The sequence below is a fragment of the Balaenoptera musculus genome, chromosome 9 (assembly GCF_009873245.2).
Source record: "Balaenoptera musculus isolate JJ_BM4_2016_0621 chromosome 9, mBalMus1.pri.v3, whole genome shotgun sequence".
Lineage (NCBI taxonomy): Eukaryota > Metazoa > Chordata > Mammalia > Artiodactyla > Balaenopteridae > Balaenoptera > Balaenoptera musculus.
The window spans coordinates 12,496,345-12,517,523 of NC_045793.1; the positions used below are offsets into that span (position 1 = coordinate 12,496,345).

The 21,179-nt window shown below is 49.0% G+C and overlaps 1 protein-coding gene across 1 annotated transcript; it reads left to right on the forward strand.

Moving 5' to 3' along the window:
* The first annotated feature begins 1,191 nt into the window (after window positions 1-1,191).
* KEL (Kell metallo-endopeptidase (Kell blood group)) lies at window positions 1,192-21,169 on the forward strand. Its single transcript, XM_036864279.1, has 18 exons — window positions 1,192-1,239; window positions 1,459-1,603; window positions 1,902-2,078; window positions 3,919-4,046; window positions 4,346-4,492; window positions 7,359-7,418; window positions 7,512-7,700; window positions 7,933-8,081; window positions 9,659-9,788; window positions 16,712-16,822; window positions 17,936-18,034; window positions 18,284-18,361; window positions 18,802-18,902; window positions 19,064-19,174; window positions 19,308-19,375; window positions 19,599-19,768; window positions 20,122-20,217; window positions 20,935-21,169. Exons 1-18 carry the CDS (start codon window positions 1,192-1,194, stop codon window positions 21,094-21,096), a joined length of 2,169 nt encoding a protein of 722 aa, XP_036720174.1. The 3' UTR covers window positions 21,097-21,169.
* The last annotated feature ends 10 nt before the right edge of the window (window positions 21,170-21,179 follow it).

Here is a 21,179-nt window from a genome sequence, read left to right on the forward strand (position 1 = left end):
TCTCTGCATGCACCATTGGGCCGGCTGCAGTAGCTAATGGCTTTATGGCTGTAACAACCTTTGTTTACTAAGATGACAGGCGACATTCTTTGTCCACACTTTACTCTTTGTAGAAGGTATGAGACCGTGTGAGATATTCAAAGGCAAATATCATCCTCATCTTCCAAAAGACAAAACTTACCTGCCTGAGAGTTTAAGTGGCTTGTTCATTGTCACAGGGCTAGTAATTAGCAGATGTCCTAGTTTGTTGGGCTTTTTCATGGACTGCTTTGCCTGCAGCCAGCAGGGCTCTGACACACCAGGGAAGACATCAGGCATGCTTGGGAGCAGGGGGAATGGGCGTGGAGCAGGGAGACCTCCCAGGGAAGGTGGCATTTGACCTGAGAATTGAAGGACTCAAGAGGTTTCAATCATAGAAGAAAGGAGAGAAGAAAGAATATTTCAGAAATAAAGAAACTCTGTGAGCAGAGGCACAGAGCAGGGCAAGAGGAGCCACCCAGGGCAAGACTGCTTGGGGAGTGAAGTCTCCCTCCCTCGTCTCCTCTGAGAGGCTGAGATAAAGGGGGAGGAGAGGCTGGGGTGTCTCCTGACTGATAAAGAGGCTCCACCCAGAGGCCAATGGCTTGTGAGCGGCACAGGGGCGCCAGGTGGCAGAAGCGCCCTTTCTCCAGGAAAAAGGAACTGGGGTGGGGTAGGAGGGAGGCCGTTTCCTGAATCCCCGTCCTCAGGCTCAGCACCTAGAGCAGGACCAGGAAGGATTCTGGGAGCCAGAGAAAAGGCCAGACAGACGGCAAGTCCCCTGGAGAAAGCCGTTCCCTTTTGGAGTCAGATGCCTAGGGCGGGAGGTGGGGCTGGATGGTGTGTGTGAGCGCCCTGCCTGCCCCTGGAGAGGAGGGATGTGAGGCTTGGAGAATAGGAACGGTGAAGGAGAGGGAGGTGACGGGCGAGGGAGGGAGGTTAGGGATACCTTTAGGGGAGAGGTTCCTTCTGAAGCACTTCTGGGAACACTGCCCTGGCGTGCAGATACACAAGTGTGTGTGTGTGTGTGTGTGTGTGTGTGTGTGTATGGGGGAGGAGGTGTCAAAATGGCCTGATATAACTCTCTTTAATGTCCCCCCTTCCTGAACCAGCTTCTCTGTCCTCCCTCCTCCTCATTCAGTTCAGGAGGGTGGAGACGAGTGGGGGAGAGCCATGGGGTCTGAGCCAGCCAGTGGAGCGGGGCCTCGCAGGAGACAGGAGGTAAGTGACCTCTGTGACCTCTGCGGGGCAGATTTATGACAACCCTGCCAGCTCCCAGGGGTCCAAAGAGGGCTGGGTTCGGGATAATGAGGGGTGTTATCTCCATACAAAGGGGCCCTAGCACTAACCGTTCCTTCTTTCTCCTCTCCCCCTCCCTTTCCCCACCCCTCTCCCAATCCTCTCCATCTCGTGGTTTTCACCTCCTGGTTCTCTGCGCAGAGATCTCCAGAAGAGGGGCTGCCCACCGTACAGGGCGGACAGTGGGCGATGGCCAGGCGAGCGCTAATGACAGTCCTGCTTTTCAGTCTAATCCTTGGTGGTTCTCTGCTGCTTTGGGGCTACGTTTTCCAGGGCTGTGGTCCTGGTAAGCAAGATCCTAGATCTCCCACAACCCACTCAGCCCTCCCTCATTCTTGGACCCCATCCGTCCATCCATCATCCTGAGGCTCTGTGTCCACTGACTTAACTGCCACTCATCCTGACCCTCCGGGGCCCCGGGTTCCCGACCTCTTCCCCCTTGAATCACGCTCCTGGTCTCCAGTCAGACCGTTTCCTCCTCACCAGGATCTCTGTCCCTTTCCCTCACCAGACATTCCTTTGCTTAGCCCCTTGGGGGAGCCCTCATCACTTTCTCTTTCCCAGCTCTGAGCTTTTCCCCACAGCCCACTGTGAGACGCCTGTGTGTCGGGACCTCCTGAGTCTTTACCTGGCCTCTGGAAACACCAGTGTGGCCCCCTGCACTGATTTCTTTAGCTTTGCCTGTGGAAACACCAACAGGACCACTAGTTCTTTTCAGGCTCTTGCAAAGGAGAACAAGCACCGACTTCAGAGAATACTGGGTAAGGAAATCAGGGTGGAAGATTCTCTTGCCGTGGGTGCCGCTGACCCTAGAATGATCACAACTGTTCCAAGCCTGTGTGCCTGTGGAACACCTGGTTTGCACCGTCCTCCATTGGCTCTCAGGGAACTGCTAGGTTTGCTTCACCATCACCGTACATTTCACCGCAGGTACCACCTCTCTTCCATCTCTTCTTGTCCCTCCCTTCATCTTTTCTTTACCTAATCCCTATCCTCTCTCCTTTCCCATTTATCCACGATTGCTCCATTCTCTCCAAGTTCTCCCTTTCACCAAGTTCCATCTTCTGTGTTATCTCCCTTAAATTTTCAATTTCTACCCTATGCCAGGTGTCTTCCCACACTGGCATCTCCTCAACACCTGTTGCACTTTAATCTTTCTCTCCATCACTCTCATTGTCCAGCCTTCAAACCCTTCTTGTCTCCTAACGCGCCCTTGTCAGTGTTATCCTCTCCCTCCCATCGCTTCCCAGAGGCCCCTCTTCTCACCATTATATCCTGTTCTCCCTGAAACCTTGGACCATGATGTGCAAGTTGAACTGGAAGAAACTGAATTGGGATGATGGAGATGAGCGATTGGAGATGATGGTGGGAGGAAAGAAGTGGCGTAGTGGGCGAGAAGTGATGGAGGGGTCTTTATTGGGTTGTGTGTAAATGAATGAATATAGATGGGCACAAAAGAGATGCTGGAGGGAGAGGAGGACCAAGTTAAAAAACCTGGAGGTAAGAAGATTCCTGTAGATGGTGACTGTGTTGAAAAGAACTGAGAGGAAAACTGTGAGGGAGGAACCAAGGCCACATAGGAAGTAGGAAGTTGGTCCCAGGAAGTTGGTGGATGGTGGCGAGGATTTGGGAGTAAGCATGTAACAAAAGGAATGCATTTCCTGCATATGGGAACCCAGAGAACCTGTTGACGGTATCAATTGGAATCTGGAAGAAATAAATGTATCCCTTTGCCCTCCTTCTTTTGATGGGAAAAAAGTGGAGGTGGGTATTCCCTACATGGTAGAGGGGCACGCTTTCACTTAAGGTATGGAGATGAAAAGAAAAAATACGCTTCGGACAAATTCTGCTGCCCATGATAGAATGAAAGGATGTCAGGGGGACTGAGGGAGAGGTGTTAGATATTAGAAGGTGGAGGATTCAAATGGGTTTGTGTTTGGCTTATTGTCCTGTGTTTGTTTGTTTGTTTCCTGGGATCAAAGAGAGGGGAGAGTCCAGACTAGGGGAGCCTGCCACTATTTTTTCTCTTTGCTAAACATTTCCTCATGAGCTTTCCTCTCTCCGATCCCTCAGAAGTCCTCTGATTTCCCCAATATTTCTAATTTGTTCATTCATCTCCCTCCTGCCTCTCATTTCTACTTTCTCCTTTTTCCATACTCTACTTATTCCATCTCTTTTATTTCCTTCCCTGTCTTTTCGTCTTTATTTCCTTTCTCACCTTTCCTCCTTTTGTTTTTTTTTTTTTTTTTTGGCCGCGCTGCTCGGCTTGTGGGATGTGGGATCTTAGTTCCCCAACCAGGGATCGAACCCGGGCCCTCGGCAGTGAGAGTGTGGAATCCTAACCACTGGACCGCCAGGGAATTCCCTCACCTTTCCTTTACCTTCCTCACTGTCTTCTCCGTGCTCCCATTCCCAGCTCTTTTTCTTCCATCAAGTTGATCCAGCTCATCCCATCTTCCCAGTTTTCCTCATCCCTCTCTTTCTCCCCTTCCCTCCTTATCCCTGGAAGTCTTCCCTTTCCTATAACCTTTCTGTCTCCCACCTTCCCGGCTGGTTTCCTTGCTGCCCCACTCCTTTAATTCTCCCACATTTCCTTTCTAGAAGCCCCAGGTTCCTGGCGCCTGGACTTCTCTGGGGAGGAGAAAGCCTTCCAATTCTACAACTCCTGCATGGACACAGGTGCCATTGAGGCTGCAGGGGCTGGTCCCCTCAGACAAGTTATTGAGGAGGTGAGACCTGGGGCATCAACTTTTCTGGATGCATAACACTCAGGACCAACGTATGTTCAAGGCTGCCATTTTTTCCCCCTAGAGGATGGGTCTCTTTCCTAGGGATTTGGGAGGGAGACGGAAATGGCAATGGCCTGTGGATGTATTAGGACCTTGGGTGAGGGTAGGGAAAGAGGGATAGAGGTGGAGCCCTAAAGGGGTTAAGGGGCTCAGAGTAGAGGTCAGGAAGTAGCACTGGTGGTGGCGGGGTTGGTCTCAGAGACTGTCCCTGTGCTGAGCCCTCTCTCTCTTCTTCCCAGCTTGGAGGCTGGCCAATCTCCGGTAATTGGACTCCCTTAGACTTTAACCGAACTCTGAGCCTTCTGATGAGTCAATATGGTCACTTCCCATTCTTCAGAGCCTATTTGCGACCTCTTCCCACCCCTCCGTACACGCCAGTCATCCAGGTGAGGGAGGCACTGGCAAAAAATGCAGTAAAACCTGGGCCTGACTCAGATTTCCTCTGAGAGGAAAAATGTGCAATCCAGGGAAGAGACTTATCTTTAGGGAAATTATTGATGTGAGAACCAGGGACTTTAGGTGAGATTAGGGAAAGGAGCAGCAGGGCCAGTTCTGGGAAGACAGAAGGAGTCTTGGTCTTCCTTGTTGCTTCTCTGAATCGCCCCCAGGGTCTCTCAGCTAGTTCCCCTGTCTCCAGTATTGCCCTCCTATCATTTAGTTTTCATTTTCCCCAGAGGGACCTTTCTAAACCAAGAGCTAATTATGCTGTTGTCTCTGTTTAAATGCCTTAAATGGCTCACTAGGTCATCAGGATCTGGTTCTTAATCCTTAGCAAAGCCTTGAAAGTCTGACCCTTACAAACTCCTCCAGCCTTATCTCCTCCTTATACCCCAAGCCATGCTCACTCACTTACAGCTCCAAGGATATTCTTCAGTTCTTTGCATACGTGGCTCCCTTTGCCTGCAACGCTACGCAAAAACTCATACATATTTTTCAAATTTTGGCCTTGATTACTATCCCTTCCAGGAAATCTTCACTGAAACCCCGGCTGAGATGTAGGTGAACCCCTCTGTTCTCCCATTTCCTGTCATCTCAGCATTTAGCACTGTGTTGAAGACTGAGCCTCTTAAGAACAGGCCCACAGCTTATTCAGCTCAGGTCCTCGGGACCTAGCCCAGGGCCAGGCATCTAGAGGCCCACACCAGGTGTTTGTTGAGCGGGTAAAAAAAATTAAAACCTTGGAGGCATCGGTATTGTGGTAGGCAGTGTGACCCTATATATTTGGCCCCTACTCTGAAAAATGCCACGAAATTATATGAGGATGAATATACAAGAACTGATAATGCACACGAGGCATTCTCAAATTCAGTTCTAAAGGGTGTGCTGAAGAGTTTAACTGGTGTGGCCTTTGGAAATTTGTTAAGACCTGAAATGGTTAAGGAGAAGCTCAAAGGAGGGAGAGTGTGGGCTGAGCCCTGAGGCCTGGTTGATTCGTACAGCTGACAGTGAAGCTAAAGGGCCTTATAAGGGCTGCGGGGAAGTCCTGGGCTAAGGGAAGAGTCTGGAATGGTGTGACCCCTCTGTGGGGTCAGCAAGGAGGCTGGTCTGTTGAACAGAGGATTTGCGGGTAGGGGTGGGGTGCAGTGGAAGGTAAAAGTAAGGCTGAAGACATGAAGTTGAGACTGATTATTCCCGGCCTACGACACTGGACTGAGGTGATAACTTTTGACATAATAGAAAAAAAAGAGCTACAGAGGCCTTTCAAATATGATGGTTGTACATAGAGCCCAAGTACAGTCAGCGGTTTTTGAGGTCAACCTAGAGGTGCTGAGGCAGCTAGATGAGCCACCTTGATTCTGAACTAAGATGATTGTGGCAGAAATGGAAAGTGAGGCCAGGCATGAGGATGTAGGCAACTATCTACATCCTCGTCCTAGTGGTGATGGATGGTCCATGATGATTCGACAGGACCTGGTGACTGACTGAATATCAATAAGAGAAATGGAGAAACTAGACAGTGACCCCACGGTGTTGGTTTGGTGTGAATGGGAGGAGGGTGGTTCCCATCACCTTGAGACTGAATGGTCTCTGAGGGGAAATACAGGTAGAGAGAGTGAACTACAGAGGGAGCACCCTGATGAGGTGGTGCCGGAGAAGAGTAAGAACGGTCAGGAGGTGGGAGTCAGACCAACTCAGCTGAGCCACAAGGACAGGGGAGAGACCAGTTCAGGAGGGAGGGGTTATCTTTGATTGCAGAGACTTCTGAGCTTAGAAAATAAGGAATGAGAAGACACCATTGGAAACCTTCTAGACATAGCATCAAAATAGTCATGGAAATGGACTCAGATTTTATGGAGTTAGGAGGAAGGTAAGGAAGCTGAAGCAAAGGCATAGATGACTTTTAGTTCTTTAAAGTTTGGACAGAAAATGTGACAAAGGAGTCAAGTGAAAGCTTTATTCAAGATAGCAGAAAAGTATATAGCTCCAGGTGGGAGTAGGATATTGAAGTCGGAGAAGTAAAACAAAAAACGTGAGAGCAAAGATCTTCGGGATAGAAACAAGGACACACCGATGTCAGAAGTAGGGTGAAGCACGTGAGGGTAGTGGGCTACTTGCCTGGGGTGCAGAATTTAAGAGGGTACCAAAACTCACTAATCAAGATAAATAGTATTTCAATAAATATTTTTTAAAATGTCAAAATCAATGCAAAAATCCATGATGAACAAAATATCAAATTTTTGTTCATCGTGGATTTTTTTTTTGAAAAAACAATAGATCAAAACTCTGTTGCGGACTTTTGGGGAAACATCTACAATTTAAAAAAAAATGATCAAAAATACATTGTGGATTTTTGGGAAAAATACATGATGAGCAAAGTTTTGCTATTTTATTTTGTGGGGATTTTTAGCATGAATTTAGATTTTTAAAATTTCAAGTAAGATATTATCGATCTTGATTACTGAGTTTTCAGTGCCTCTCAAATTTTGCACCTGAGACGGGTATCTCACTCCCTTTACCCTAGACCTGGCCCTGGCACAGACAATGATTCCCTACAGGACATGGGTTATCATGCTTCTCTCTTGCTGAGCACCCCCACACTGGTTGAAATACCTTCTTTGCACATTTGCATGTCTGTACTCTTCCCCCATGTCCCTCGCCCCCAATCCCTGCCTTTCTTTGCTCTCTGGCTCCTCCTCTGTGCCCCCTTTAGTCCATCTCCTGGGGCCATCTTCCTGAGGAATCCCCATCTCCCCACACCTGTCCTCTCCTTCCTCCACATTCCCCACTTCTCTCAGTCTCTCTTGTGTCCAGATAGACCAGCCAGAGTTTGACGTTCCCCTCAAGCAAAAGCAGGAAATGAACTATGCCCAGGTAAGATGGCACTGGGGACCAAGGTCCTGACCTCTTGTGCTAGAGAAAGGCAGGGGCCGATGGTGGCTGTGACTGAGGTTGCCTCTCCCCCAGATCCTGCGGGAATACCTGACTTACCTGAATCGCCTGGGAACCTTGCTGGGAGGAGACCCAAACAAGGTGGGAGAACACGCCTCCTTTTCCATCTCCATTAACTCACAGCTGTACCAGTTTCTGAGGACCCCGGAGCAGCAGCAGGCACAGGGAAAGCTCTTCCAGATGGTCACGATTGACCAACTGCAGGTACCTTGAACCAGGGACCGGAGGCGGATGGGCATGAGGGTCTCGCTCCCAAACTTTCTTGACCTTCTTGTCTTCTTTCTCCTTATTTCCTTAATTCCATTCCATCCCTAACTTTCCCGGCTCCATCCTTTCCCTCAACCACCCCCCTCCCCACTCCCTTTCCGACCTGAGGGAGGGCATGCCCCCTCTCCTCCTTTCCTGTCCCCCCAAGCCTCCGTATCCCTCCTTTAAGGAAATGGCCCCTGCCATCGATTGGTTGTCCTGCTTGCAAGCGACATTCGCACCAATGTCCCTGAGCCCCTCTCATCCCGTCGCAGTCCATGACCTGGAGTATTTGAAAAACATGTCGCAACTGGTTGAAAAGCAGCTGTCGAAGCACAGGTTTGCCCCACGTGGGAGGGTGATGGAAAGAGGGTCTGAGGACTGGAGGTCTCAGGGACAAAGAAGACTGGAGAATGCAGGCTAGTAAGGGCCTTGCAGAAAGATGGGAGGGATCTGGGGCCATATGGGGGCAGAGAGGGGGTGGGATGGACGGCCCAGGAAGACATGGTGGAAACAGGAAGAGGGGCTTGGGGGGCATGGGGTAGGGAAACACACACGAAATGAGGGATCCAGGTATCTGACAAGACATGGGGTTTGCTGGGAGTAGCACCCAGCCTGTGAAGAACCTCTGGGCTGTGGGAGATGCTCGAAGCCCAGTTGCTGGGGACAGCTGGGCGTTTATGTCTTGTCAGCAGCTGAGGGGTGTGGGTGGGAGGAGGTGGTACATGGGATGAGTAGATGGAGGAGGTGAAGGCTGGGAAGAACCTGGGGGAGAGGCTGTTTCTCATCTGTAGTGAGAGGATTCTGGGGCCCTGTGGGAAAGATCAGGACGTCGAGGAAGGTGGGAGGAGGGAGAGTGAGGTTCCGTGTTGGGCTCACTGCTGTCCCTGATACTGTGTGGCCACCACTTGGAGGCAGTGACTTCCTTCCAGGGCCTTGGGCTCAAAGCCCATCTTCATAGTAACTCAGTGGCAGCAACGTCTAGAAATTCTTTCAAGGAGAAGCAAACAACCATTCACGCAGGTGGGAGCAGGTCTATGTAAGGATACAGATCAAACCCGGTGAGAGAGTTGCCAGCAGGGCAGAGAAAGGTCCTGGATCCCAGCTTTGCTGCTCTTAGAAGATGCATCTTAAGATGAACTGAGGTTTCTTGGTTGTGGAAGTAGCTGAATCTGTTTGGTTGAATCTAAGTCCAGCCTTCAACTAGCCCAGATCCTTCCCCCGCTGTGACTTGAGAGGTCCGCCTCTTCATCTGGTTCTTTCTTCTATCATTCTCCACTCCAGCCCAATCCACATCAAGAAAAGCTCTCCTTAAAACTGACAAAAGTTTTGAACAGTGGTTGCCAGGGGCTGAAGGGTGGGGAATTAGGGAGAGGTTGGTGAAAGGGTACCAACCTTCAGTTGTAAGATGAACAAAGTCTCAGGATCTAATGTACAACATGGTGACTATAGTTGATAACATTTAATTTTGCTTCGCTGTATTTTACTTTGTAGAGGCTGTGGTTTTTTACAAAGGAAAGGTTTGTGGCAACCCTGTGTCAAGCAAGTCTGTGGGCACCATTTTTCCAATAGCATTTGCTCACTTCATGTCTCTGGGTCACATTTGGGTGATTCTTGCAACATTTCACCCTTTTTCAGTATTATTTTAATTGTTAAAGTGATCTGTGATCAGTGAACTTTGATGATACTTTAATTGTTTTGGAATTTTTTAGCAATAAAGTATTTTTAAACTAGGGTTAAAAAAAAAAAGATAAAGAAAAGCCCTTCTTGACGTGTTCACATGTGAAGTAGTTATTCTCTATAAATACAGAGAAGGGCTTCCCCGGGAGTATCAAGGTGACCTATACAAGGGGAAGCTTTTCTGGTGGTTTCCCCAGAGCCCGGGGGTATATTGTGGGTCTCTTTTCTCTCCACAGGGACTTTCTGCAGAGCCACATGATCTTGGGTCTGGTGGGGACCCTTTCTCCAGCCCTGGACAGTAAATTCCAAGAGGCACGTAGATTGCTGAGCCAGAAACTGGGGGAGCTGACAGGACGACCACCCACGGTGAGGAGAGGAGGAGAGGAATTCTCCCAGATCGGGGGCTAAAGGAGCATCTGTCATTTGGGGGGATAAACCTGGTCATAGCTCCCTCAGGGAGGGGCAGGAAGATAGATGCCCCAGTGTCTGGGCTCTCATGGAGGCACTCAAGGCTTACACTGAGAGCTGAGGCACCAGGGACCAGAGCCTTAGGCACACGTCTGGCTACCTCGAGGGCCTTTTGCTGAGTGTTAAAGTCTAGATATAAAGCTCTAAAGTGATCAAGATCTGCTTTTCCTTTGTCATGACCCCTAGACTATTTGCCTGGTTATCCTGAGCGCTGTGATTTGAGGAGCCGGACATACAGCCTAGGGTTCACTGGAGTAAGAGGCGGGTGTAGCGAGCAGGGGCCTTCCCTTTGTCTAGGTGATTCCAGTGTTCCATGTCCAAATGTGCTTCACAAAGAGCTCATCTCTGACATCCCGGGGGTTCTGTCAGCCACACCGTGGGCTTCGTGGTGCAGATCCCAACGTATCAGAGGAGGGAGCTGTACCAAACGCGCTCCACTAACCAAAGTCTACTGTGTCCACACTCAGTTACTGAGAACTTTGAAATCCTAGATCGACACATCCAATCCCAAGAGGAGGCGTCTAGAACATAAGATGCCCTCCAACCTCAGGCAAGGCCTCAGGGTAGTCTTGAAAATCACTGGGTTTCTTTTCTTAGTAATTTGTGGACCATTTCTCTGCCTTGAAGAAACTCATGGCTTTGGCAACCTGAAAATATCTGTGGAATTCAGAGAAGGGAATTGTGAACACAGGGACTGGAATGTAGTTATTGCCTGTTGAGACTTTCAAATGTGCTAGACATTTTTCTAAGCCCTTTAGATATATGAGCTGATTTGATCCTCACAACAATTCCATGAGGTGGGCAGACGGTTCTGTCCCTGTTTTATTGATGGGTAAATTGAGACCCAAAGGTTAAGGATCTTGCTCGGGGTAATATACCTAGTAAGTTGTTGGAGCTAGGATTTGAACTCTGGAAGTCTGGCTCCAGAGTCTGTGTGCTTAATCATTGTTAAAAAAAAAAGAAAAACCAAAAAACTTCCTAGAATTTTCACTCAAGTAGGCTAGTCCCCAAGAACCTTTGGCTCAGCCTTTCCCTTGACTCAGAAGAGACAGAGCCCCAACCCCTCTTAGTTAGGGTTGCAACAAAATCCCTGGCACCAAACAACTTCCTGGAAATCCCAGAACCATGGCCTGGTGGCACTTCTTGAAAGGTGTTAAGAATGCCAACATTGAAATTCACACTTAAAAAACTTAGAAGGCTTATGAATTGCTAAAGTCACCACCCTTTATACACATATATACCCTTTATATACATATTATAAACATCCTTATATATCTAATAGGATATATAATTGTCCTTGGGCTTAAAAGCTGAATCATACCCTACCAACAAATAGTTCTGTGACTTGGTGAAGCCCTTTCACCTGTCTGGAACAGCACCAGGTATGACACATATTAATAATAAAAGCTGAAATACATTGAGTAGTTACTCTGTGTCAGGCATTGCTTATTTTATTTACTACTCCCAGAACCACTCTGAAAGGTCCTCAGAAAGGGCATGTAATGTTCCCAAGACCACACAGCTCCTAAGTGAAGGAACCCACTCCAAAACAGGTCTGTCTGACCCGTGAGGCCATATTTTTAACCACAAACTGTGCAGGATTGAGAAATAGTGGGTGGTAACAAAAAATACTTTGGCAAATTCTTTCTATAAAGGTCAAGATAGTAAATATTTTTGGCTTTGTGGTCTATGTGATCTGTGTTGCAACCACTCAACTCTGTCCTTGTAACACAAAAGCAGTCATACGCTAAGTAAATGAATGGGCGTCACTGGGTTCTGAGAAAACTCTGGTTTAGATACTCTTGGAATTCCTAAGAGGGAGAGATGAGGGTGGGTTTAAATGATCAGTGGGATATCTGAACGGGAGGTAGGACGGAAGCAGTGTCTAGGGAGAAGAACGGGTTTTCCGGCAGAGAAAGGGATATCATTTCATTGCAACAAGGCATGGGGCAGGCTAGCTAAGGCTTGGTGCAGCGTGAGGGACCCTCCTGGTGGCTCTGGCTGAGTAGAGGTGACTGGGCTTGCAGGCAAGGCTGTCCTACTGCTGCTGGAGCCTGGCCTGGGGGTTTGAGAATCAGCCTGGAAGCCAGCACAACTGGAACAGAGAAAGCAAATAGGATAAGAGTAGGGAGGAAATCAGAGAGGGGAGGAGGGGATTATACTGGGCCTGGTAGGTCACTGTGAGGACCTGCGTTTTTCTCTGCATGTAACAGGGGCCTATAGAGGGATTTATCTGTTGTATGTTTTAAAAGATCATATTTTGAAGGTAAGCAGCAGTGTTTCCTGATGGATGTGTGGTGTGAGAGTGAAAGTGGAGTCAAAGATACCACCAAGGTTTTGGCCTTGATTTGACCAAAATTTGTATTTCTATCCAATGGTTATTAATTACAGATGTCTCACCGTATTCTTCTGAACGAATTCTAATGGATAATGCCCTTATTCAGAAGGACTGTTAGGTCTCATTATCTGACCGTATTTTGTTTATGACTTTTGAATATATCGTCAATGAAACTGGCTGTTAAGCCAGGTCTTCCTCTTATTAAACTTGAGAAGCTGAGTTTGGGGAATTAAAAGCAGAACTTCACATTTTTTCCCATTAAATGTGAACTGTTTACGTTCAGCCCAACATCCCAATTTATTCAGGTAATTTTAGCCTTTGTTTCAATGATCTGTTATTTCTGCCTCGGGTCATTCGTGGTTTTATTTAGTGCATCTTCATCTAGATTACTGGTAAAATTCTGCAGAGGGAAGAGTGTTGGGTCAGGTTATTGAAGACCTAGCGTAGAGTCGTTAGTTCATGTATGCAACAAATGTTAATTGAGCCCCTATTATATGCCAGACACTTCTCTAGGCTCTTGGGAATCTTCATGAACAAAATAGACAAAAATCCTTGCCCTCAAACACTTATATTCTAATGGAGGCAGAACGACAGTAAGCTGAATAAAACATATTGGATGGTGTTAAGTGTTATGAAAAAATAAAGCAGGAAAGAGAGAGAGGCACACTTGGTGAGGACGTGCTACAGCGCCCAGCGGGGTGGTCGGGGCAGCTCGTACTAACTTGGAGTCATTCATCACTGGCGTTCCCTCGTGGATCAGCCAGCCGGAATCCGCTCAGTTCACAGTCATTTAACGTGGATTTCTCCATTGATTTCACAAAGATGTAATTTTTGGTTTCACCAACTGCTATCTTGAAATCAAGATAGTGCCAACAGAGTGGGGTAGAACTTTAGAATTTACAGAGCACGTTCCACGTAGTATTTCCCCTGCTCTCCCAAGCAGCTTTGTGAGGAAGGCAGAACAGGCATTAGGCTCATTTTTACAGCTGGCGTAACTGAAGTATGAGGGTTTAAGTTAATAATCCACAGTTAGTAAATACTGAATTCTCTGCTCAGAGGGAGCACTGCGGTGGTCCTCGAGGCTGAATCTGGCCCATAGATGTGTGTTGTTGGCCTTTAAAGCTTTTTACAAACTGTTAATGAACGGCCGGCTTTCAAATATTAGGTGATGGCACAGCAAGGGTCAGAGTTCCAGCCTTTTTTGTTGTTGTCAATGTGAAGCTCTGGCAGCACTGAGCTAGCCGTCTCCCGGGGCAACACATGACTGGAGCTGAGTGATGCAGCCAGTAGGGCTGCGTCCCTCTCTCCGGTTTGCCGTACCCCTTCTTGTCCTGGGGTTCTCATGTTGGACTGCTTCTCTCACTTAGGTTACCTCATGGCCCCTGTTTGAGTTTGTGACTCCTGATCTACTGTTTATCCTAATTTAATGATCCTTTAAAAGTGATGACATTTAAAAAGGATTTTGATATTATTCGTCCTCAGTGATGCTATGCTGGCCCTCAGTAGTTACACATTATTTTCCACGTGTTCAAAAATAGTCGGTTTAATGATTCATTCTAGAATTTTGTTTAGAAATTAACATTAAGGATTCCTGACTCACCTGTAATCTCTAAAATCTACCTTCCCCTTACTGAAAATTGTGCAAAAATTTGCTTCTCTCCAGACTCTTGGAATTTTTCCTGATTTTTATCATGTCTGTCATTACTCATGGTTCTAAGCTTGTATCTGCACCTTTTTTTCTTTCTTTTTTAAAAGATTTTTTTTTCAAGTATAGTTCATTTAGAGTGTTGTGTTAACTTCTGCTCTACAGCAAAGCGATTCAGTTATACATATATATCCATTCTTTTTCATATCCTTTTCCATTACGGTTTATCACAGGGTTTTGAATATAGTTCCCTGCGCTCTACAGTAGGACCTTGTTGTTTATCCATCCTGTATATAATAGTTTGCATCTGCTAATCCCAAACTCCCATCCATCCCTCCCACATTCCCACTCCCGCAACTTTTTTCTGTTCCTTAAAATTAATCTTTTGAGCCTCATTATCCTGGGTTTGAAGTATTTCTTCCATCCTTTATATTTTAGCAATGATTTTTTTTCTTTTTCTCGATTTTCAATCAATGTGGTATACTCTATCACTCCATGTCTTGAGAGACAGCTCAGATACCCATAACCCCCAGCAGATGAATATACAACCTGCCAACCTCCACCCCTGAGACTTATGTTCATTTATAGATTCTGGAAGTTATTTTCCTGCACATAGAACATATGACTCAGCACAGCTGTGACCAAAAGAATCCCAGAGTGGCACAGGGGGAGCAGTGGGTGGTCTGAGGTGGTGTCCATACTCTCCAGGAACCAGGTCAGGGCCTGCCGTGGCCTGGGCTATGGGCAACAGCATGGAACAGGCAAAGGTTGTTGGAGAGAAGGGCAGGCACTGGCAAAAGGGATCAGGAAACAACTCAAGAACCAGGAGGTGTAGAAAGGGCAGGCAGGTCCACATTACCAAGCTCAAGGCTGATGTGTTTGCTACTGTCCTGGGTGCAGCCCTCCACCCCCAGCAGCAGTCTGATGAAAGGCAGTCTCAGAGCCGAGCTTGTCATCGGGGGCCTGCAGGGGATGGACATTGAAGGTGGCCAGCAGCACCTGCACTTGACCCAGGCATTGCTATCAGACCGAGGTTGCCTTTCTATTTGTATTTGTTTTTCACATTTTTGAGTTTCAGAGCTCCAAGAAATACACTATGGAAAGTGTCTGAGTCCCTTCTCCTCACCAGGAGAAGGTCCTTAATAGGTCTCACGGTGAGGGGACAGACAAGAACGCACAGATGTGGGCAGCCGGCTCTGGAGCAACCTCCAAAATGATGAACATTCTAATAGGCAGGCCCGGGAGTATCTTCAATGACAGCAGCAGTGGCCTTCCTTTCTATTTCCTCTTTCGTCGGAAGCCCCATAAATTCTCTCCAACCTTAGGACCGGAATGCGTGGTGGAAGCCTAACTACCTTACCTGCCAGGAGGTCTGGGGGAATAAATAAGTTACAGGAATGAAGTCTTGTGACTTCATCCCACTCAGCCCAAATTAGCATGTTAGCTGGTTTTTCCTAAGTCCCAGCTCAGCTTTCCCTTAGGCCAGCTTCCTGAGTTTGTTTCTCATCTGCCCTGCGTCATCTCTGGGCCTGCGCTTGGTCGTCTCTTCAAAGCCATCCACCCCAACATCTCTCTCTTATGTTTCTTATTCTTTCCATCCTGCTGTTAACACATTATTTGACCGGGGGATTTTTGCAGAAACTAACGCCTGTGACAGTAATATGTATCTGGTCAAACATGTGTTAAAAACCACCCCAGTTGCCAAGGCCCTCGTTGAGTTTTTATTTTTTTATTTTTTAATAAATGTATTTATTTATTTTTGGCCACGTGGGGTCTTCGTTGCTGCACGCGGGTTTCTCTAGTTGTGGTGCGTGGGTTTCTCTAGTTGTGGCGAGCGGGGGCTACTCTTCATTGCAGTGCGTGGGCTTCTCATTGTGGTGGCTTCTCTTGTTGTGGAGCACGGGCTCTAGGTGCGCGGGCTCAGTAGTTGTAGCACATGAGCTTGGTAGTTGCGGCTCGCGGGCTCTAGAGCACAGACTCAGTAGTTGTGGCTCACAGGCTTAGTTGCTCCGTGGCATGTGGGATCTTCCCGGACCAGGGCTCGAACCTGTGTCCCCTGCATTGGCAGGTGGATTCTTAACCACTGCGCCACCAGGGAAGTCCCCTCTTTTGAGTTTTTGTCTAACCGTTTCTCTGCCTTTGAAGTTGAAGATGTCCATCCTCTCATCCTATATCCTTTTCCCTGATTTGGCAGAAAGTGTCTTAGCGCCCTGAATTCGTATATTTAGTCTTTTCTTATTTCCTCTTCTCCCACCAAATAATATGGCATCTAAAACCCAATTTCACTCTCATAACTTTCTTCTTTATAAGACAAGGTCTTCCCATATGATCCTCAATAACCATTTGGAGAGTGGGGGAGGAAGGCAGGAGGCAGGGAGACTTTTCCTTCTTCAATTTCTCTTTTAAGGAAAGAAGCTCGGGAGGGTGGGAGTCTCCGCTGGGCTCCGCAAGCCCTGTGCATGGTGGGCGGGGACAGGGTGGCAGGCAGAGCTGCTGAAGTGAGAGGGTTGGCTCTAGTCCTGTCCTTCCCAGGAGCCTTTCAGTCATCCAGAATGATGGCTCCCAGTGGCCTTGCTTTCAAGTTCAATAGGCAACAAACAAGGATAGTTTGCCCAACCCAGGCTCATGAGACTAATCCTGGAGGAGATGTGAGCCCCTTTTTGCTAAGCAGCATGACCCCATGTGTGTCACCAAAAGGGGTTATAAAGGGAGACAGACCCAGAAAGTCCAGCAAAGAGAGCGTGCTCTGGGGGTGAAGGTCTAGGTAAGACTGGCCTGGGAAAGTGGATGAGGAAGAGGCCTTGGCGGGAGCCATTCATTCCAGCTTTGTCTCTGTAGCCCGCCCACCCTCGCTGGATGACGTGTGTGGAGAAGACAGAAGCCTTCTTCAAGCCTACGCTGGCAGCCTTGTTTGTCCGTGAGGCCTTCGGCCCCAGCACCCGAAGTGCTGTACGTGAGGGCTCTTCCCCAGCCCACGTCCTTCCACCCCTTCCCCGCCAACCCATCCTCTCCTAGTTCTAGTGACTTTGCTCTTCTCGATGGTCTCTGTGGTCAGAGAATCAGGCAGTTAGAGAGAGAACCCAGAGAGGGACACGCTGCATCCCTAGGGTCTGCACGGTTTAGCTCTGAGACGCAAAGTCCGCACGACACACACTAACCTGGACAAGTCACCCAGCTTTCCTGCTCATGTGTTTCTTCAACCATAAAACGAGAAAATTGAACTGCATGACCTCTAAGCCTACCCCTTGTTTACCTATGTGTTTTTTTAACAACACGTGAAATGACATCAGAATGGAATGCTATCATCTTAAGAAGTGCCAATAAATAACTACTGAATACTTTTCAGTGCCTACCATGTGCCTGATACTCTTATAAGCACTTTGCACCAACTACTTTAATTCCTACTATTATTATAATTTTAAAGCAGAGAGAACTGAAGCACAGAGAGGTTAAGTAACTTGCCCAAGATCGCACAGCTACCAAATAGCAGAGTTAGGATTTGAACTCAGGCTCCCAATGTTGTCATCCATTTTCCTCCATCAAGAAAGGAAATACACACGATGGTAGATGGCTGAGAAAGCAGTAAGTACACAGTCAGGGTGTGAAGCTGGGCAGGCTTCAGCTTGTTGGGAAGCTGAGGAACCCCGGAAGATGGAGAGAGGAAATGCAGGCTGTAAGAAACAGGGTGTGAGGACGAGGGCCCACGAGAGCAGAGAAGCAGATGGTGGTCCACCTCCTCCCGCCACTTTCTGAGAGGATTGCCTGGCCGAGAGAAAGGACAGTGTCACGGAAAGGAGCTGTGTACCCCGTCAGCTGTCAGGAGTGACCAGTCGCCACCTTCCCCTTCTGTGCTTGGTACCTCCTTCGCATCCCCACATATCTCTGTACCCTGAGTTTTTGGTCATCTAGTAGATATCACTTTCCACTTTCTCTTTCTGAGATCTTCCTCCTTCTGGCAGCTCCTCAGGGCCAAGGCCCCTTCCTAGAGGCCCAGTGGGCAGGGCCCAGGACTGAGGCTGATCTTCATCCTGTTTCTTTCTCCCTGCCCCGTCCTGCCCACAGGCCATGGAATTATTCACTGCAATCAAGGACGCCCTCATCGCTCGCTTCCAAACGCTTCCTTGGATGGATGAAGAGACCCGGGCAAAGGCCCAGGACAAGGTAAGGCCAGGAGAAGCAGACAGTGTGGGAACGCGTAGTAGGTGTGAACTGAGTGTTGGATCAAGGGATCACAGGGCCTGGAAGAGCGTGCTCAAGGCACAAGGGCACAAGGCAAGTATAAACACCAATCTGCCGCACACACATCCTGGTGACACTACCAAAGGAAGGGACGGGGCAGTGAGCAGGAGAGATTCCTTCTGATAAGACTTGGGGCAGCTATGTTCCTTCCGCCTTTGTGTCTCTTCCCAGGTCGCCCAGCTGCAGGTGAAGATGGGGGCCCCGGAATGGGCCTTGAAGCCAGACCCAGCCAGACACGAATACAACGATGTGGGTTCCTGCCCTCGCCAGTTACTCTTCAATCCTCAAATTCTTCACCCACCCTGATCCACCAGAGTGGCAGACCGTCATTTTCCCTAGCGGATCCTAAAAACCCCTTCCCTGCCCTGGTGCTGCTGGGGCCTGATGGGCGAATAGCCACGCTATGGATCTTGCCAACAGAGGAGTAGAATCTTTGCAGGTCACGTTGAGCGTGTGTGTGCCCTCGCACCCATGCATTCGTGTGACTTGCCTGAGTGTTTGTGTGCTGGTACGCGCGAAGCCCGTTTGTACCACGTAGGCGCTGGTGTCCTGGCGCTGGTTTTCCACCATCCCGGGGATGTCCACGCATCAGGGCTTATCTGTCTGGGTTCAGGTGTCCGCATCGGGGTATATCAGTGGGCATCTACATTTGTCTCCGTGTATTCGAGTTGCCCCCTGCCTCCTCCCAGATACAACTTGGACCCAGCTTCCTGCAGTCCTTCCTGAGCTGTGTCCGATCCCGCCGAGCTAGAATCATCCGGAGTTTCCTGCAGCCTTTCCCCAACCACAGGTATGAGAGCGAGGGAGACACAGAGACCGCATCCCAAAGATAGCCGTCCAAAATTAGCAGGAAAGAAAGCCAGAGGCTCAGGGGAGCAGGAACAGTGACAGTATTTGAGAAGGACGGCATGTAAGTGATAGAGCTGGTATTCATATGTGCTCTTTCCACAGGTGGCAGGTGCTCCCCTGGGGCGTAAATGCTTACTATTCAATACCTGACCATGTGGTGGTCTTCCCAGCCGGACTCCTCCAACCCCCGTTTTTCCACCCTGGCTACCCCAGGTATGGGCCATTCTAAGTTTCCCAAGAGCAGGGGACCAATGTTATGATGAATGATGGATGCGACTTATGGTTGGAGAATTGGGGCCAAAAACTTGGAAGGATTCTGAGGGTAAGACAAGCCCTTGCTCCCTAGAGCTGTGAACTTTGGCGCCGCCGGCAGCATTATGGCCCATGAGCTGTTGCACATCTTCTACCAGCTCTGTGAGTAACAGTGGGCCGTTGGGAGATGGGGCCATCGGGAACCCAGGTGAAGGCCCCAAAGGCAGCCTAGAGGGGGAGGAGGGAGGCTGTGCGAGGGCTCCAGGGGGGGGCAGTTCTGAAGCCTTTGCAGTGCTCCTGGGAGGCAGCCCACTCTGTGGTACCCCCATGTCTTCACCCCTGCATCACGCCTCACCATTTCATTCCCTTGCCCCATTTTCAACAGTATTCCCTGGGGGCTGCCCAGCCTGTGACACCCATGCCCTACAGGGGGCGCTAGTGTGCCTGGAGCGCCACTATGCTGCCTTTCCATTACCCAACGGAACCTTCTTCAATGGCTCCCGCACGTTCCTGGAGGATGCTGCAGACACGGGGGGACTGGCCATTGCACTGCAGGTAACTCACATCCCAAGGGCTGCGATCTAGTTTTACCAGCAGACTAGACAGCCTGTCCCCAGTTTTTCCTTCCACCATCCCTCAGACAAACATAGCAAAACTTTCTGCCCTTCACATCCCCACCGAACAGGCGGCAACTTGAGGACCCCCTCCAACTCCATAGAGCCCTCTTTTCTAGATCCATAGATCTCACGGCAAGTACATTTTCTCCTGGCTCAGAGCAGTGTGTCAGTGCAGAACTTGGGAAGAAGGACCACGAACTGGTTTTGGATATTGTGCGTAGGGCATCAGATTTCCAGATGGCCACGGGTCTAGAGCCTAAGGGCGACTCTCCATCCCGCTCCCATATCCAGGCATACAACAAGAGGCTATTATGGTACCGTGGGGAGACCACCCTGCCCAACCTGAACTTCAGCCCCTGGCAGCTCTTCTTCCGAAGCTATGCCCAGGTAGGCAGCCGACATCTCCCACCAGGGCTTAGTCCATGTCAGGTAAATACCCTATTGTTAACACTCAGATATTGTTAAACATCTTCCCCCAATGCCACCAACCCTCTGCTGCACAAATCCCCACTGTCATCCTTTCACACATGTCCCCTTGGGACCATCCCTTCATCCTACTATAAATTCTTCTACCAATTTCAGCACTGCCTTCAAAAAAAGGAAAACAACTCTATTCCCAAATCCCTCCTTGAGATGAGCCCAACTTTTACCTTCTCTCATTTCTTCTAGAAACACAGATCCCTTCAAAAAGAGCCTTAACAGACAATCTGTAGACCACATTCCTCCTTGGAGACCTCGCCACGCAGTGGGGTCCCCACCTGACATAACCCCCGCTAAGTGCCATCTTCTCCCTCAGCAGATAGTGTCCCCAGTTCCTCAGGATACTTAAAGACCCGCACAGTGTTCTTACAACAGACCCACCTCTAGGGCACTTACAAATGGTATGATTGCACAGACCAGCCCTCCCCAGATACCCACTGCCAGATTAAATGACCTGCAAATGGCAAATATCTTCCTTTCTCCGTGTGGCCCTCGGAGCATTGCTATCCCTGCTTTTATCTTTGCTGTCCCTAGTTACCACCTGGTCACCAGGTCTGCCATGTCCTGCTGACCCTGATACCCTGCTGTTCTCCTTACCCTGTATGGACCTCTCTTTCTCCCCAGGTGATGTGTAGGGGCCCCAGCACCCAGGATCCTCAGGACACTCACAGCCCTCCTACCCTTCGAATCCACGGGCCCCTAAGCAACAGCCCAGCCTTCGCCAGACACTTCCACTGTCCCCATGGCACCCTCATGAACCCCTCCAGCCGCTGCCAACTCTGGTAACCCAGCTGGCTCCCAAAGAGACCTCAGTACAGGTGTATCACCATCTCCCTGCCCCATCCCTGGAATCAGGGCAATACCTCCTC